This window comes from Anolis carolinensis, unplaced genomic scaffold (genome assembly GCF_035594765.1).
Source record: "Anolis carolinensis isolate JA03-04 unplaced genomic scaffold, rAnoCar3.1.pri scaffold_7, whole genome shotgun sequence".
NCBI classification, from domain to species: domain Eukaryota; kingdom Metazoa; phylum Chordata; class Lepidosauria; order Squamata; family Dactyloidae; genus Anolis; species Anolis carolinensis.
In genome coordinates this window covers 12,670,440-12,683,506 of record NW_026943818.1, presented here as the reverse complement: position 1 = coordinate 12,683,506, position 13,067 = coordinate 12,670,440, and the positions used below count along the sequence as shown (strand labels likewise).

Here is a 13,067-nt window from a genome sequence, read left to right as displayed (position 1 = left end):
CCCCAATTTTAAAAGGAATTCCTCCCCATTACTCTTTCCAGTTGCATTCTAAAAGGAATTTCTCCCCATTACTCTTCATAGTTACTTTTCACAAGGCGTTTTCCCCATTAATAAAAGGAATTCCTCCCCATTACTCTTTCCAGTTGTGTTCTAAAAGGAATTCCTCCCCATTACTCTTTCCAGTTGTGTTCTAAAAGGAATTCCTCCCCATTACTCTTCATAGTTACTTTTCACAAGAGGTTTTCCCCATTAATAAAAGGAATTCCTCCCCATTACTCTTTCCAGTTGTGTTCTAAAAGGAATTCCTCCCTATTACTTTTCATAGTTACTTTTCACAAGAGGTTTTCCCCATTAATAAAAGGAATTCCTCCCCATTAGTCTTTCCAGTTGCATTCTAAAAGGAATTCCTCCCCAATACTTTTTTGTAGTTACTTTTCACAAGTTTTTGCCATTTTAAACGGAATTCCTCCCCATTACTCTTTCTAGTTGCATTCTAAAAGGAATTTCTCCCCATTACACTTTGTAGTTACTTTTCACAAGAGGTTTTCCCCATTAATAAAAGGAATTCCTCCCTATTACTCTTTAGAGTTGCTTTCTAAAAGTGATTTCTCCCCATTACTCTTCATAGTTATTTTTCACAAGGGGTTTCCCCCATTTTGAAAAGGAATTTCTCCCCATTTCTCTTTCCAGTTGCATTCTAAAAGGAATTTCTCCCCATTACTCTTCATAGTTATTTTTCACAAGGGGTTTCCCCCATTTTGAAAAGGAATTTCTCCCCATTTCTCTTTCCAGTTGCATTCTAAAAGGAATTTCTCCCCATTACTCTTCATAGTTATTTTTCACAAGGGGTTTCCCGCATTAATAAAAGGAATTCCTTTCAAGTTCCTTTCTAAAAGTAATTTCTCCCCATTACTTTTGTAGTTACTTTTCACACGTTTTCCCCATTTGAAAAGGAATTCCTCCCCATTATCTCTTTCTGTTTCTTTCTAAATGGGATTTCTTCCCATTACTTTTGTAGTTACTTTTCACAAGTTTTTTGCCATTTTAAAAGGAATTCCTCCCTATTACTTCTTTCTGTTTCTTTCTAAATGGGATTTCTTCCCACTACTCTTCCTAGTTATTTTTCACAAGGAATTCCCCCCTTAATAAAAAGAATTCATCCCCATTACTCTTTCAAGTTGCTTTCTAAATGGGATTTCTCCCTATTACGTTTTGCTGTTTTAAAAGTAATTTCTCCCCATTACTTTTTGTACTTCCTTTTCACAAGTTTTCCCCATTTTAAAAAGAATTTCTCCCATTACTCTTTCCAGTTGCGTTCTAAAAGGAATTTCTTCCCACTACTCTTCCTAGTTACTTTTCACAAGGGATTTCCCCCATTAATAAAAGGAATTCCTCCCCATTACTCTTTCCAGTTGCTTTCTAAAAGTAATTTCTCCCCATTACTCTCCATGGTTACTTTCCACAAGAGGTTTCCTCCATTAATAAAAGGAATTCCTCCCCATTACTCTTTAGAGTTTCTTTCTAAAAGTGATTTCTCCCCATTACTTTTTGTAGTAGCTATTCACTAATTTTTGCCATTCTAAAAGGAATTTCTTCCCATTACTCTTCCTAGTTACTTTAAATAAGGAGTTTCCTCCATTTTAAAAGGAATTCCTCCCCATTACTCTTTCCAGTTGTGTTCTAAAAGTAATTTCTCTCCATTACTTTTTGTAATTACTTTTCAAAAGTTTTCCCCATTTGAAAAGGAATTCCTCCCCATTACCTCCTTCTGTTTCTTTCTAAATGGGGATTTCTATTCCAGTCGGTCCAGCCCCACTTCCCACCTTTTCTCTCCAAGCAAGGCCTTACCTGTCCATTCAGGTAGGCACTGACAGTTGTAGGTGTTCACTCCGTCGACGCAGGTCCCGCCGTTCTTGCACCCGTTTCCGGGGCAGTCGTCAATGTTTTCTTCGCAATTCGGACCAGAGAAACCTCGGGAGAGAAAAGAGACGACATGTATTAAAACCAAAACCGATCAGTCCAGGTAAATTCAGTATATATCGGGCAGGTAGAAGGCCTAGGGAAAAAAAGTATATGTATGTGTGTGTGTGTGTGTGTGTGTGTGTGTGTATATATATATATATATATATATATATATATATAATTTGACCTGGTCTTAAGGTGAAAAGAAGCTTCCTACAGAATCAGAGAGTTGGAAGAGACTGCATAGGCCATATAACCCAATCCCCTTCTTTCAGGCAGGAAAAGCACAATCTAAGCATTCCCGACAGATGGCCATCCAGTCATACCTCACGCATGATAGATTAACAAATATGATACAGATATACATAAATTTGGAAGAAGCACCCTTTGGGTTCAGACGCTTAACCAATTACAGATCCGCCTAATAGTCGCATTGCCTTGCCCACATTGTACTAGTTTGCTTGCAAGGAAGAAGGCCTTCCTGAAATCAAGATATGCTCCATCCACAGCATTCCCTGCATCTACCAAGCTTGTAACTCTATCAAAAAAAGAGGTAAGATGAATCTGGCATGACTTGTTTTTTGAGAAATCACAGCATTCCTTTCAAAGTGATTGCAGACCACCTTCTGCTCCTGAATCTTTCCTGGTATTGATATCAGATGGGATTGTATACAGACCTTGCAGAGAAGAGATGCTGTGTTTAATTAATTAATTAATTGAATATATTATATTATATTTATATAATCGTTGCCACCAGTGCAAAGATGTTTTTATTTAAACGCTGCCACCAATTATTAAAGATGTTTATAATGCGGCCACCAGATGTAAAGGGGATTATCCACGCTTGCCACCACTATGGGAAGATGTAGACACTAGCTACTCAGAGAGGAGACCTTTTAAATTTTGTTTTTCTTCTTTCTTCTTGTTTGCTTTTGATGGTAATATATGTGACAGAAGCTGAGATGTTTAAAAGAACAATAACATGTTTATTCAGGCACAAACCTTAATGGTTACAGTAACTTTCTCTTTAGAGGCACTTTAGTTAACAGTTGCAAAGCTAGAATGAGGTGCTTTAAATTCCTTAAAATGTCACTATTTCTCTACTGCTTTAAACTGCAGTCACCCTGTGAATTACAATCACAGATTATCTGTTCCTTATCAGGGCACAGACTACCTTAAAATAAGTCACCAAACTTATTTTAAATTGACTCAAAAATAAGCAATTGAGTCTCCCTGATCCCTTCAACTGAGGATCAGTCTTCACTGTACCTCATCAGGGCACAGACTAACTGCTTGTTTTTTAAACCTGCACTTCTCCACCAAACCGGTAGTTTGCTCTGCCCACTTCTCCATGGCAACCAACTCATGAGTGCAGAGTAACTGAAATATTGACCCTTTTAAAACACAATACATAATTAAACACGACATAAACCAAAAAAATTCACACTTCATTGCAGACCTCTGTGCAGACCCCATACATTTGGGAAGATGTTCTTAGTCGAGCATATGGCTCATTCGTTATGTCAGTCTCAAAGAGGGATTGTAGCACTCTGGTTGCTCCTGACACACACACAAAAAAGCAATTGGTGTTCCTCCAAATCAGGTGGGGTCTGGGTATCTGGAGCATTCGCATATCCCGAGATCCACATTCCTTGCTCCTCCTGATCCAAGCCAGGGAGGTTCCCACGCCGGAGGCTCCGCATTTCAGGCCGAAATAGGAAGGAAACTCGCACGATACAAGAAGGAAGGGGTGTGGCTGGCCCCATGCGGACGCCGCTCACTGTGGTCCTTTCTGACGAGGGAAGCTGTGTCAGACTGAGTCAGATCTTTTGGGCCCTTCTGTTTGTGCAAATCATGCCAATCCATATAAGTCAACATCCAGCTGCTACCCAACAGCCTCATAGAACCTTCATTGGGAAGCTTCATTTGGAAGGGATCCCAAGGGCCATCCAATCTGACCCCTTTGGAAGGAATACCCAATCCATTCCTCCTGAGAGATGACCATCCATTGTCTGTTCAAAGATCTCCTGAGATAGATATTCAGATAAAGACTCCACTGGACTCATAGAATCATAGAATAGTAGAGTTGGAAGAGACCTCATGGGCCATCCAGTCCAACCCTATTCTGCCAAGAAGCAGGAAATTGCATTCAAAGCACCCCCGACAGATGGCCATCCAGCCTCTGCTTAAAAGCATCCAAAGAAGGAGCCTCCACCACGGCCCCGGGGAGAGAGTTCTACTGTCGAACAGCCCTTCTCACTGTGAGGAAGTTCTTCCTGATGTTCAGGTGGAATCTCCTTCCTTTCCTGTAGTTTGAAGCCCTTGTTCCCTTGTGTCCTAGTCTGCAGGGCAGCAGAAAACAAGCTCCCTCCCTCCTCCCTATGACTTCCCCTCACGTATTTGTACATGGCTCTCATGTCTCCTTTCAGCCTTCTCTTCTGCAGGCTAAACATGCCCAGTTCTTTAAGCCGCTCCTCATAGGGCTTGTTCTCCAGACCCTTAATCATTTTCGTCGCCCTCCTCTGGACGCTTTCCAGCTTGTCAACATCTCCCTTCATCTGCGGTGCCCAGAATTGGACACAGTGTGATTCCAGGTGTGGTCTGACCAAGGCAGAAGAGAATAAGGGGGATCATGACTTCCCTGGATCTAGACACTATTCCCCTATTTATCCAGGCCAGAATCCCGTTGGCTTTTTTAGCTGCCGCATCACATTGCTGGCTCATGTTTAACTTGTTGTCCACAAGGACTCAAAGACCTTTTTCACATGTACTGCTGTCAAGCCAGGTGTCCCCCATTCTATATCTTTGCATTCCATTTTTTCTGCCGAAGTGAAGTCTCTTGCATTTGTCCCTGTTGAACTTCATTTTGTTAGTTTTGGCCCATCTCTCTAGTCTGTCGAGATCGTTTTGGATTCTGCTCCTGTCTTCTGGAGTGTTGGCTCTCCCTCCCAGTTTTGTGTCGTCTGCAAACTTGATGATCGTGCCTTCTAACCCTTCGTCTAAGTCGTTAATAAAGATGTTGAACAGAACCGGGCCCAGGACGGAGCCCTGCTGATGGCACTCCACTCGTGACTTCTTTCCAAGATGAAGACGACGCAATGGTGAGAATCACCCTTTGGGTTCGTTCGCTTAGGAATTACAGTTCCACCTAACCGTAGTTTTGTCTAACCCACATTTAACTAGTTTGTTTGCCAGAAGGTCGTGGGGGACTTTGTCGAAGGCCTTACTGAAATCCAGGTTCCTAGAGTCAGAAGGGGCACCCAAGGGCCATCTAGTCCAAACCCTTTTTAAGGAATATCCAATCCGTCCCTCCTGAGAGATGGCAATCCAGCCTCTAGATCTCCTGAGATAGAGATTCCACTGGACTCAGATTCCTAGAGGCAGAAGTGTGCTGCAATGCAAAGTGGGATTCCTTCCCAGGTCAACCCGCTGCCGTGATGCCATCACTCTTTTATATATATAGATAGATGGTACTTCATTCTGTAACGAAATCCTTGCCAGCTCCTTCCTTTCCCTGATAGAGATTCTTTTTCCCCTCCACTCCAGTTGTCATGATTTGTCCTCAATTTTGGGGTGAAAGCGATTCCTTTACAAGCAAACAAGGCCCAGAAGTAGAAGCAGACTCTGCAAAAGCCGGCCAATTTGACACACTCCTGAGCGCCAAGCAACAGCTGTTTGACTGCCGTTTGCAAGTGTTCAAACACAGACACTTTCCATGCAGCTGAACGGCAAAAATTGCCATTTATTACTGTCAAGGGTCAAGCCTGTAATAGTAGGAAACTCTGTATTGTTCGTCGAAGTCCACTGTTTCCCAAACTCTGTGGAGTTTAGGACTTGAAGTTTATGCAAGTTGGAGCCCCAAAACCTAGTTTACTGCATTTGAATGTTATTGCGATGGTCTGTGACATTGGTCCTCTATATGTTTGGGACTTCAGCTCCCATTATCCACCATTATTTGCTAAGACAACTGAGGTTTCTAGGAGTTGGGAGCCCAAAACAACCAAAGGACTCGATTTTGGGAATACAGTAGAGTCTCACTTATCCAACATAAACGGGCCGGCAGAACCTTGGATAAGCGAATATGTTGGATAATAAGGAGGGATTAAGGAAAAGCCTATTATGTCCCATCATGGAGTATTTGCCGGATATACAGCAGAGTCTCGCTTATCCAACCTCCGCTTATCCAACGTTCCGTATTATCCAACGCAGTCCGCCTTTCAGTAGTCAATGTTTTTGTAGCCAATGTTTTCAATACTTTGCAATGTTTTGGTGCTAAATTCGTAAATACAGTAGAGTCTCCTTTATCAAGGCTAAACGGGCCGGCAGAACCTTGGATAAGCGAATATGTTGGATAATAAGGAGGGATTAAGGAAAAGCCTATTAAACATCAAGTTAGATTATGATTTTACAAATGAAGCACCAAAACAGCACGTTGGACAACAAATTTGGCAGAAAAAGTAGTTCAATAAGCAGTAATGCTATGTAGTAATTACTGTATTTACGAACTTAGCACCAAAATATCACAATGTATTGAAAACATTGACTACAAAAATGCATTGGATAATCCGGAATGTTGGATAAGTGAATGTTGGATAAGTGAGACTCTACTGTACTTTCTTCTTCTTTAAACCCCTTGAAAGGGTGATAAATGCCGCCGCCGTTTGATTTTGTCGCCCGTTGAAGTGCAAAGACCCAACGGCTTTCAAGCCTGTCCGTCTCAGATAAGATTGGCTGGCAGTTGAGATGGGAAAATATTTTTTAAAAAATAAAATAATGCAAGATAATACAGGGCTGTCATGTGCTCTTATGCCTCGTCTTGTGAGAAATGACCTTCCTGAACCTTGGGGCGCATGGCAGAATATGCCACGAACATCATATCTGAGGGTGGATCTACACTATAGTTTGCCCACAACTGATCTACACTACAGAGTGATAACACTTTCATTCAATGCTATGGAATCCTGGGAGTTGGTAGTTTTCCGAGGCATCAGCATTTGTTGAGAAAGCTAAAGACCTTGTAAAACTACTGCTCCCAGGGCTCCATAGCATCGAGCCTTTGCAGTTAAAGGTCTTTATCTTCTATGCTCAAGAGCTCTGGCCTCACCAAACTACAACTCCCAGGGTTCCTGAGCAAGCAAAGTGAGTCAGACTGTATTCATTCGATAGTCTGACTCACTATCTCATCAGTCAAAAGCAGGACCACACTTCCTATTGTAATTGTATATTTATATTACATGTAATATTACTAATAATATTGCAATACAGTCGTATAGTACAATATAATACAGTATGAGTCTCACTTATCCAACATAAAGCTGGCAGTTGGCAGAACGTTGGATAAGTGAATATGTTGGATAATAAGGAGAGATTAAGAAAAAGCCTATTCAACATCAAGTTAGGTTATGATTTTACAAATTAAGCACCAAAACATCATGTTATACCACAAATTTGACAGAAAAAGTAGTTCATTACACATTAATGCTATGTAGTCATTACTGTATTTACGAATTTAGCACCAAAATATCACGATGTATTGAAAACATTGACTACAAAAATGTGTTGGATAATCCAGAACGTTGGATAAGTGAGACTCTACTGCAATATATAATGCTTATATAATGCTTCTCCCCCTGGGGGAGAAAAGCAGCATATAAATTAAATAAATAAATAAATAAATATAGTGCTTATATTGTACTATACTAATAATATAATATATTGTATGTACCATATATACTCAAGTATAAGTCGACCCGAATATAAGCTGAGGCACCTAATTTTACCACAAAAGAACTGGGAAAACATTGACTCCAGTATAAGCCGAGGGTGGGAAATTTCAGAAATAAAAATAGATACCAATAAAATTACATTAATTGAGGCATCAGTAGGTTAAATGATTTGACTATTTACATAAAGCTCAAATTTAAGATAAGATGTCCAACTCTGATCCAATCATTATTCTCATCTTCTTCGATGTAAATGTGCTTATGTATCCTTTTAATAATAATAGAGTAAAATAATACATGTGATAATAATAATAATAAATACAGGAAAATAATACATGTAATAATAATAATAATAATAAATACAGGAAAATAATACATGTAATAATAAATAGAGTAAAATAATAAATGCAATAATAATAATAATAATAATATGAGAGTGAAATAATAAATGTATTAATAATAATAAAATAGAGTAAAATAAATGTAATAGTAGCAACAATAATAGAGTATAAGCTGACCCAAATATAAGCCAACCAGGTCCCTCACCCGAGTATAAGCCGAGGGGAACTTTTTCAGTCTTTTAAAAAACGCTGAAAAACTAAGCTTATACAGTAGAGTCTCACTTATCCAACACTCACTTATCCAACGTTCTGGATTATCCAACACATTTTTGGAGTCAATGTTTTCAATATATCGTGATATTTTGGTGCTAAATTCATAAATACAGTAATTACTACATAGCATTACTGCATATTGAACTACTTTTTCTGCCAAATTTGTTGTCTAACATGATGTTTTGTGCTTCATTTGTAAAATCATAACCTAATTTGATGTTTAATAGGCTTTTCCTTAATGCCTCCTTATTATCCAACATATTCGCTTATCCAACATTCTGCCGGCCCGTTTATGTTGGATAAGTGAGACTCTACTGTACTCGAGTATATACAGTATATATAACTTGTAAGCCGCCCCGAGTTCCCTTTGGGGTGAGAAGGGCGGGATATAAATGTCGCTAATAATCATAATTGCCGCTCCGAGCCAAACCGCTCCAAGCCAAACTGGGAGTAGCGGTATACAAGTCTAATAAATAAAAAAAATAAAATAAAATAAAATAAATAATAATATTGAAATACCGGTACTTTTATGTTGGCTAAGGCACAGAGAAGGAAGGGCCTCCTTACCTGGCAGACAGGTGCATTCAAAAGTGGTGTCTCCCGTCTGGCGGCAGGTGCCCCCGTTTTGGCAAGGGGACGGGCTGCAGGGCATGTACAGGTGCTCGCAGTTGGGTCCCGTATAGGCCTGCCGGCAATGGCACTCGTAGCTGCCGATCTGGTTGAGGCAGGTCCCGCCGTTCTTGCAGACGGGCGGCGAGCGGCTGCACTCATTGAGGTCCTCCTTGCACGTGGCTCCGTGGAAGCCCGGTGGGCACCGGCAGACGTAGTCCGAGTCAAAAGGCACGCACTGGCCACCGTTGGCACAAGGGTTGGAGGCACAGGGGTCTGCCTGTTGGCACGTCTTGCCTAGGGAGGTGGGGACAGATAGGGAGAAACATCACCGGCTGGGGACAAACGACAACCAAACAAGGAGGGAGAACTAAGACCCCGGAGAGTTTGGTTTCCAAAGCACTTAAGCACAGGCATGGACAAGCTTCGGCCCTCCAGGTGTCCGGTAGTCTGTCAGGAATTGTGGGAGTTGAAGTCTGAAGTTTGCCCATGCCTACCTTGGCAGGTTAGAGAGCTGGACCCAAGCTGACACAATGGAGCTTATAATTATAATCCAACTAGCTGTGCCCGGCCACGCGTTGCTGTGGCGAAGTCTGGTGGTATGGGAAATAAAGTACTGAGGAATTGGTGGCAGTTAAGGTCAAGGGTAAAGGTGCCGGCCTGTTTATGTTGGATAAGTGAGACTCTACTGTATATTTATAGTCTTATATTATCTGCTTAGAACTGGATTATATGAGGCCCCTTCTTCACAGCTGGATAAAATGCACACTGAAGTGGATTATATGGCAGTGTGGAGTCCAGATAATCCAGTGCAAAGCAGATAATATAAGATTCTAAATGGGTTATATAGCTGAGTCTACACTGCCATATAATCCAGTGCAAATTAGATAATCTGTGGAAGAGGCCTAAGTGAAGCCTAACTCTGCCTGTCCCTGGGCTAGGTCGGTTGCTAGGAGACCAAGTGGGCAGAGGTTAGCCTTCTAACTGGCAGCAATTGGATAAAAACAATTATTCCTCTCCCTCTAATTAGGACTTTATTTTTATTTTCTTTTTGTTGTATCAACCTAGAGCCGTGGATGATGGGTTGTGTTGTCAAATTTCGAGGTTGGGGGGCCTGTAGTTTTGTTGTTTTGTCCGCTGCCCTGATGCCATCACTCTTTTATATATATAGATAAGCCGCCCTGAGTCCCTTCGGGTGAGAAGGGCAGGACAGAAATGATGGAAATAAATAAATGAATAAATAAATAATAATTTGGACAGGGCACAACATATGATCCATATGGGGAGAAAGGTGGGATAAAAATAAAGTATTGCATTCACTCAAGTGTAATGTGCGAAGGAATCTAATGTACAGCTCAATTTTCAAAATCCTGAAACAACAACAACAACAACATTTCAGTAAGGGTCCTTTCTCAACCCTATTTGGAGATACAATGACTTTGAGAAGCACCAGGGATATTTTTCAGTCCTGTCTTGAGATGCAATGACTTTGGGAAGCATCAGGGATGCTTGTGCGCTACTCTTCCTTACAATGGCGCATTCGTCTCGACTAATGTATTTATTTATGTATTTATATTATTATTATTATTATTATTATTATTAAGCACAGACATGGGCAAGCTTCAGCCCTCCAGGTGTCCAGTACACTGTCAGGAATTGTGGGAGTTGAAGTCCAAAACATCTGGAGGGCCAAAGTTTGACCATGCCTAGCTTAGCAGGTTAGAGAGCTGGACCCAAATTGACACAATGAATTTGGAGAGGGCACAGCGTATGATCCATATAGGGAGAAAGGCAGGATAAAAATAAAGTATTGCATTCACTCGAGCCTAATGTGCAGCTCCATTTTCAAAACCCGGAAATAATAATAATGATGATGATGATAATAATAATAATAATATTTCAATAAGGGTCCTTTCTCAGCCCTATCTGGAGATACAGTGACTTTGAGAAGCATCAGGAATGTTAGTGAGCCACTCTTCCTTATGATAGAGCATTAGTCTTGACTAATACAATAATAATAAAAATAATAATAATAATAATAATAATAATAATAATAATAATAATTCTCAGCCCTATCAGGAGATGCAATGACTTTGGGAGGCACCAGGGATGTGGTTAGAGAGCCACTCTACCTTATGATGGTGCATTAGTCTTGACTAATACAATAATAATAATAATAATAATAATAATAATAATAATAATAATAATAATAATAATAATAATTCTCAGCCCTATCAGGAGATGCAATGACTTTGGGAGGCACCAGGGATGTGGTTAGAGAGCCACTCTACCTTATGATGGTGCATTAGTCTTGACTAATACAATAATAATAATAATAATAATAATAATAATAATTCTCAGCCCTATCAGGAGATGCAATGACTTTGGGAAGCACCAGGGATGTGGTTAGTGAGCCACTCTACCTTATGATGGTGCATTAGTCTCGACTAAAATGATAATAACAACAACAACAATAACAATAATAATAATATTTCTCAGCCCTATCTTGAGATGCAATGACTTTGAGAAGCACCAGGCATGTTTGTGGGCAACCCTTACGATGACACATTAGTCTCAACTAATACAATGACAATGATGATGAAGATGATAATAATAATTCTCAGTGCTATATGGAAACGCAATGACTTTGGGAGGCACTAGGAATGTTTGTGTACTACTTTTCCTTACAATAGCACATTTGTCTCGACTAATACAATAATAATAATAATAATAATAATAATTAGAAACACAACAAGATGAGTCCACAGCAGACACTCTGCTGGCTGTTGTATTGGATCACACGTCAGACTGTGTGATTTTTTTAAATTATTATTATTATTATTATTATTATTATTATTATTATTATTATTATTTTCAGCCCTGTCTTGAGATGCATTGACTTTGGGAAGCACCAGGGATGCTTGTGAGCCACTCTTCCTTATGATAGCGCATTAGTCTTGACTAATACAACAACAACAATAATAATAATAAGAAGAAGAAGAAACACAACAAGATTTGTTGTGTTTAAAAGGGTTGCTTTTAATTACTCTGATTTTATCTGCTTGGTTTTTAATGTATTTATCCATTATTTTATTTTGTGTATTGTTGGAATGTTTTAAGTTTATGTTAAATATGTTGTTGTTGTTCGGGCTTGTCCCTGTTGTGAGCCGCCCCAAGTCCCTTCGGGGAGATGAGGCGGGATATAAAAATAAAGTTTATTATTATTATTAAGATGAGTCCACAACAGACACTCTGCTGGCTGTTGTATTAGATCACACGTCAGACTGTGTGAATTATTATTATTATTATTATTATTATTATTATTGACACAACGATGTTGTATGACACAGCAAACAAGATAGACATGCTGGATTTCGTTTCACAAAACCACAAGTCGAACACTTCCCAAGTGTCTAGGACTGTGTGATGTATTTTCGGATGATGGGCGCAGATCCCAGCAGGGTGGCCTTTTGTATTATTATTATTATTATTATTATTATTATTATTATTACCTTATTGTATGACACAGCAAACAAGATAGATATGCTGGATTTCGTTTCACAAAATCACAAGTCAAACACTTCCCAAGTGTCTAGGACTGTGTGATGTATTTTCGGATGATGCGTGCAGATCCCAGCAGGGTGGCCTTTTGCAGTTGGCAGATCGTAATTTTGTCAATGTCTATTGTTTCCAAATGCCGGCTGAGATCTTTTGGCACGGCACCCAATGTGCCCATCACCACCGGGACCACCTGCACTGGTTTCTGCCAGAGTCTTTGAAGTTCAATCTTGAGGTCCTGATAGCGGCTGAGTTTTTCCTGTTATTATTATTATTATTATTATTATTATTATTATTATTATTATTATTATTTTCAGCCCTGTCTTGAGATGCATTGACTTTGGGAAGGGCCAGGGATGCTTGTGAGCCACTCTTCCTTACCTGACCAGCCAGGAGGGCAGCGGCATTTATACTCCGTCAAGGTGAGAAGATCGCAGGAGCCTCCGTTGCGGCAGGGGCTACTGAGGCAGGCGTTCTCCTCGGGAGTAAGGCACAGCTTGTCGGTGTAGCCCAAGCGGCAGGCACAGGTGTACTCGGCGCTGTTGCCGCGCACCAATGGGTGGCAAGTGCCGGCATTTTTGCACGGGGAGCTCAGGCAAGG

At 40.2% G+C, this 13,067-nt stretch overlaps 1 protein-coding gene across 1 annotated transcript in view; it reads right to left on the bottom strand.

The window, feature by feature from the left end:
• The window catches only part of notch1 (notch receptor 1), a 141,947-nt gene that overhangs the window by 78,238 nt on the left and 50,642 nt on the right, over window positions 1-13,067 (bottom strand). The window contains exons 3-5 of the mRNA XM_062960253.1: window positions 12,848-13,067; window positions 8,867-9,205; window positions 1,849-1,971 (exon numbers count right to left, since the gene is read on the bottom strand). The exon at window positions 12,848-13,067 is cut by the window's right edge and continues 43 nt beyond it. Of these exons, the coding sequence (XP_062816323.1) occupies window positions 1,849-1,971; window positions 8,867-9,205; window positions 12,848-13,067 (682 nt within the window). The remainder of the gene's footprint in view (window positions 1-1,848; window positions 1,972-8,866; window positions 9,206-12,847) is intronic.